This window comes from Coptis chinensis, unplaced genomic scaffold (assembly GCF_015680905.1).
Source record: "Coptis chinensis isolate HL-2020 unplaced genomic scaffold, ASM1568090v1 utg279_pilon_pilon, whole genome shotgun sequence".
Classification (NCBI taxonomy): domain Eukaryota; kingdom Viridiplantae; phylum Streptophyta; class Magnoliopsida; order Ranunculales; family Ranunculaceae; genus Coptis; species Coptis chinensis.
This window is the reverse complement of record NW_028238138.1, coordinates 134,004-140,003: the sequence shown is the minus strand read 5'-3', so window position 1 is coordinate 140,003 and position 6,000 is coordinate 134,004. Positions and strand designations below refer to the sequence as shown.

The following is a 6,000-nucleotide window of genomic DNA, read 5'->3' as shown; positions in this document are numbered from 1 at the left end:
GGAAGTTGAGATGACTACAATTATGATATTTCAAGCAGACCTTATCACAACATCGGACATGCACAAGTATTTACTTCAAAAAGAAGTAAAAAGCTTGCAAGGGTTATATGATAAAACAAAAAAAGATATCCGAGTTGAGGAAGGAATCTTTGCAGCAACAGCTCAAACAGTGCTACAAATATCAGAATCATCTAGAAAAGAGAAAGAGGTTCAAGATAGAGTTGATCATCGAGAATATGTGAGACCATACAAGAAAAGACCTAATAAAGCATATTCAAAAGAAGAGAACCAACTTTTGCAAAAAAAATTTATGATAGGTCACTAAAAGAAGAGTTGGATCCAAAAAATTATGTGGCCATCAATACAACTGCTGAAGACATATTGCGAAGAGTTGGGAAAGAGGCTTACTTCAAACATCCAATGTTCACTCCAAAGGAAAAAGATGACAAATCTTATTGTCAATATCACAAAATAAAAAATCATGAGACAATCAGATGTTTACACAGTTACTTCGGGAGATTGACAAATTGATGCAGGAACGGAAACTTAGAGAATTCAGAGCCGATGCTAGGCCTAAAATCACCTCAAACAATAAATGAAAGGCCTTTCAGAGTTATTAATATAATTTACAAAGGTGTGATACCTCAGAAAAAAATTCTAAAGGATAAAATAAGAAAAATGTCAAGTGTGAAAGAAGTTCTTGAGGTCAATATCAAACCAATACCATTAAACCCTATGCTGGTATCGGCTAGCATTCCCTGGTGCAATTGTGTTCGTTCCTGATGATCTTTCAAAGGTAATGTTTCCTCATGACAATGTTTTATTAATCACATTAAGAGTAACAAGGTAGGATGTTCAGAAAATTCTAGGAGATTATTGTGGTAGTTCAATAAACATATATATTGTTTTGGCAGAGTTTCACTGGTATCAATTTAGATGAAACTCATTTGAAAGCACCTTAGTTCAATTTATATGGTTTTAATGGGAGTTCCACAAGACCAGGAGGAGAAATCAAGTTACCAGTTAAAGCAAGACCTCAAATAGTGATGACTAAATTTATAGTCATCAAACATCAGTTTGATCATAATGCCATACTTGGTAGAAAGTGGATTCACGATATAAGAGCACTAGCAAGTACTTTCTATCAAGTCATTCATTTTCCAACTGCATATGACTTACATGAGATAAAAGGAGATAAAAAAGAATGATGAAAGAGAAACAAAAAGACACTAGGGGCGTCTTAGAAAGTACAAAATAGTAATCAATGGAATTTTTAGCTGTCGAGCCTGATACTAAAGAAGATCAAAAGCAGTTAAAATTCACAATGGAGATGAAAAAAGGAGAAATCTTTGGTAAGCAAAACAATAAAAAAAATGAAAATGGTTAATATTGGAAAGGATCATGAAGAATGTTTTACGTTCATTAGAACAGAGTTTAAGTTAAAAAATAAATAAATAATTGATAGTTTTCTTGTAGGAAAACAAAGACGTGTTTGCCTGGTCAATGTCGGACCTTTGATTTAGACTCTAAGTAGTTAGAGTAGGCCTTAGTGTGTTGCATTGAACATTATAATTTTCGTTCGAAATATACTAGTAAATTTGTTCTTATATTTACAAAATCTCTGAAGAACAAAAACAAAAGGAAAACCAAACTTTATGGGATCAAAAACGAATGTACATGTTTAAATATTCTTGATATTTGATAAGCTTATCTTCGTCTTGCGTTGAGTCTAACAGTGAGTGGGTTGGCCATCTCGCATGAGAGCTTCAGTGTTTCTGACAAATCAACCGGGCATTTCTCATTTGAAACCCACTCATACTCGTGTAACAGTGAAGCAACCCATAAGCTAACTGTTGTCAAGCCCAAGGCCTTTCCAGGACAACTTCGCCTACCCGATCCAAATGGTGCTAGCCTAAGGTCAGAGCCCAAAACTGAAAAATCCACATCACCCTCCTTCACCAAGAACCTCTCTGGTTTAAACTCTACTGGGTCAGACCACACTTCTGGGTCTCTCGTGATGGCCCACATATTAACCATTGCAGTAGTCCCAGCTGGAACGTGTCGACCATCTACTGTGGCGTCTTTGATTGCTAATCTAGCCCAAGATAGTAGTGGGCCTGGTGGATGTAGCCTCAAAACTTCCTTAATAACTGCTGGCAGATATGACATTGCACTTACGTCTGATTCAGTAACTCGCCGTGATCTTCCAACTATTTCATCCAGTTCCCTATGAACCGTCGATTGGATATTAGGATGAAGCGCCATTCTTGCTAGTATCCATTCGATCAAAATCGCCACCGCATCTGTTCCTCTGAATATCATCTCCTGGAAAAAGCAAAATGTATAAGTGAAAGTTTTGATTCAAAAAATAAATGGGAAATAACTAAAACTAATTCTTACCCAAAGAACGGCTATCATATCGGTGTCCGATAAATTATCGGGTCCTTGAAGAGACAACAAAACGTCAACGAAATCCCGGATTTTGTCACTGGGCTGTGCTCTGTGTTCGGCAATTATTCGGCCTACGATCCTGTTCACTTTGGAATTGAGCTTGGTGCATCTGAACCGAATTACTTGAGGGTCCAACCCAGCCAACCAAGGAAGATGGTCGGACCAATTGAGAGTCCCTAAAACCTCGTAACCTTCTTCAACTAGTTCACTCACTTCTTCACTCTCTTTATTAGGCATACCTAATTGATATTCGCGTCCGAATACAGAACACATCATATTGTTCAAAGAAGCTTGTTTCAGCGTATCGCGAACACGGATTTCTTCTCCACTATGAGTTTTACCCAACATGGACATCATTTGAGTGGCAATATCAAAACGTTGAGATTGGGAACTGTTAATCTGTTTGGGGCAGAAGAGATGATTGGCAGCAATTCTTCTTAGAGTTCGCCAATACACGCCGTAGTTGGCGAACCCAATTGCTCGATGGAACATTAAATAGTAAGCGGACTCCTTCACTGGACGGTCCACGAATACAGAGCTATTGAGTATCTCCTTAGCTACATCAGGATGTGAAGTAACTATCATTCGGGTTTCACCGAGACTAAAAGCCATCAACCGTTTTGCATCGTAACGATCCGCCTCTATTGCCAAAAGGTGGTGAGAGAGACGACTAGCCATCAAATTCATGCTTCCAAACAAAGGGAGCCCTCTTGGTCCTGGTATCGGTATAGATTTGGACTTGCTAGTAGTGCAGTAGAATTTTCCCCAAGCAGTACCGCCTGGGTAAGCCCAGTAAAGGAGAATAATAGCTAACCATGCTGAAACTAGAAGAAGCAGACAAGCAAGTAGATTTTCAGAAGACATATTGCAGCATTTTGAAAAGAGGGCAAAGACCCATATGCTATCAATCACTGTTTCCATGATCAAGAAAGAGACTAAAGCAGTGGAGTGAGACCAAGAAGTGAGTGAGTGAAAGAAATAAGGAGTGTTTGGTGGTTTATATAGAGGCTACAATATAACGGATGTTCGAGCCTCAAGGAATTTAATTAGAGTGAAAAATAGTGGTGTCAACTAAAGTTGACCGTCACCTTTACTGGTGTGCATGTGAATATTAATTTCAGAAATTCGCAAAACAAGCTTTCGATAATTCCATGTTCCTGGTGGACAATTTTAAGTCCACAAGTACACTATAGACTCTGATCACAATTTGGTGAAAATGAGCGTACCCCTATCAGCTAATTGTTCGTACTACAACGATTTCGATAATTGTTCGTACTACAATTTGAAGACGGCATAATTGTTCGTACTACAACGATTTCGATAATATTATATTATACGAAAATCAATTCCGAGTGATCATATATTTAACATGAGGTGAATTCGTTCATGTAGTAGTAAAATTGCGATGATAGAAATATAACCGACTTCTTTGGTTTAACTTACTTATTGACCACTTGACAAAATTTTGGAATCGTGTTCGAGTCATGGTCAATGGACATTTTTGCTTTTGAAGTTTGAACTAAAAGTGACCGAAAATGGGAGGATGATTAGGTTAGGGTGGACAATAAAACAGACGAAAGGGGAGATGTTTCGGTGCGCCGTCAGCAGAAAAGCGTTAGGGCATTGAATAGCCGTTACACGAGCAGTTCACGTGTGGAGGAATGTTGTCGGTGACGTAGGGAGGGGTGCACGTGAGACCCATGCACCGGGAAGGGCGTTGGAACATTCCACATGGAAAAATCTTTTGGTGAATTGAAACGTGTCCTGTTTTGCATGCAATGAGAAAGACAACACAATCTTCCCGCGAAACAAAGCCACTGACGATGTTTTAATGGTGTTTTCAGTGCGTGCACATAGTCACATACGCCTCCAAGTTGAATTGAAGAAGAGTACTCATTTAAGAATGTCATTTACTGCATGTTTACTCTGTTTTTGATATCCTGTTTCAGCTTTGTATCCTCTGTCTTTTACCACCGTTGAGTATATCCGGTCGAACAAACTTCTGATGATTATTATTGGAGTCTTGTGTTTGTTTTGAACCAAAATAATTTTCAGTATTGTGTCAATGTCAGGTACTATTATGCTCTGAAGTTTGAAGTCATACATCAGCTACGTAATAAGTCACACATCGGTAACCTACGTATTTTTTTTCTTTCTATAATTGCGTTTGCATACTTGTTCTATTTAAGACATAAAGAGTGATTACATATCTTATGAACATCCATTAAGATATTGTGCGATTACCATTTCCCGAATCAAATACGCTTTTACAATTCATTGCCAGTCAACTGGTGGACAAAAAGGCATGTAGATATGAAAGCAACTACTTGTGAGAAGTTTCGAATAAGTATTACCTTCCTAGAGTAGTCCTGCTTTTAATTTGGAAGACAAATCAAATGTGTTAGGCAGTTCAATTTTTATTTGCTGGTATTTTCTAGTGATTCTGACTGAGGTTGACCATTTCTATATGACAGGTTTGAATCTGCTTTTATAAATTTCTTCGTGAAACCGATAATAAATTAGTGCTCCATTATGTATTCAAGAAATTGGGCTAGACAGGCTCATTTTAAAAAAAAAACAACTCAAAAGCGCTTAAACCAATTTTCTGATTATGTATTACTATTATTTTATGAAGCAAGTGGTAATATTTTCGTGATCCAAGTAGGAAGTAGTCCGGCCTTTTCTTTTGGCAGAGGATACAAATTCTTAAAACAGCTTCAACATTGGATCTAAGGGTTTTATGATTTGAGAGAATATGATTGGTTTTGGTTCGCGATAACTTTCATTTAAGTTCTTGGGCACCACCCTAGTCGGCAATGAACCACTTTCAATTGCTTTGACTGGTAGAATTGGAAGACATACATGAGATCTAGAGATTTAAAATGGAACAATGCACGAGGAAATCTGGAAATGTATTACTGAGTCTCTAGTCGGCTAGCCCTACAACAGGACAACACAACTTCAATTCCCTTCAAAGACTGAAAGTGAGGATGTTATGATCTATTACACACTTAATAGAGGCATATCAACACGGTGCTAAAAAAAAATTGTGACATCAGTTTTTTGTCAGTAAAAATTGCTAAAATCACTTTTTTCCAAATTTTTTGTTTCTATTTCGGTAGGGGATACTTGTCTAGAGGTGTGCATGGGTCGGTTCGGGTCTAAACCGACAACCCCTATAAGTTTATATTTTTTTGGAACCAAACCAAACCGATTGGGTTATAGTTTAACCGATATTAACCGACCCAAACCGACCGATTTTCACATATTTTTAAATTAAATCAATTAAAATATATATATTCTAATATATATTATATATATCGAGTCGGTTCGGGTCGGGTTTGAGACTAAACTGACTACGTCCCTATCGATTTTCAAATATACTTAACCGAATCGAACTTACTTATAAACATAACCGACCCGCTATATTTAATATATATTAGGAATATTTATATATTTAATTGATTTAATTAAAAAAAAAAAGTTCAGACGTCAGAACTTGACCCGTCCCATTTGTGGGATGGGAAAGGCTTTGAAGGTCTATTCAAT

The 6,000-nt window shown here is 37.3% G+C and overlaps 1 protein-coding gene across 1 annotated transcript; it reads right to left on the bottom strand.

Moving 5' to 3' along the window:
• Positions 1–1,587: 1,587 nt before the first annotated feature.
• On the bottom strand, positions 1,588–3,445 carry CYP78A9 (cytochrome p450 78a9). Its single transcript, XM_086587618.1, has 2 exons — positions 2,401–3,445; positions 1,588–2,325 (listed from the first exon to the last, which is right to left on the bottom strand). The coding sequence occupies exons 1-2, from the start codon at positions 3,370–3,372 to the stop codon at positions 1,708–1,710; spliced, it is 1,590 nt and encodes a 529-aa protein (XP_086443744.1). The 5' UTR covers positions 3,373–3,445; the 3' UTR covers positions 1,588–1,707.
• Between the last annotated feature and the right edge of the window lie 2,555 nt (positions 3,446–6,000).

Coding starts and splice junctions, on each gene's coding strand:
- CYP78A9 (XM_086587618.1), bottom strand. CDS start 3,372: ATGGAAACAGTGATTGATAGCATATGGGTCTTTGCCCTCTTTTCAAAA. Junction 2,326..2,400: donor ATATGATAGCCGTTCTTTGG/GTAAGAATTAGT, acceptor TGCTTTTTCCAG/GAGATGATATTCAGAGGAAC.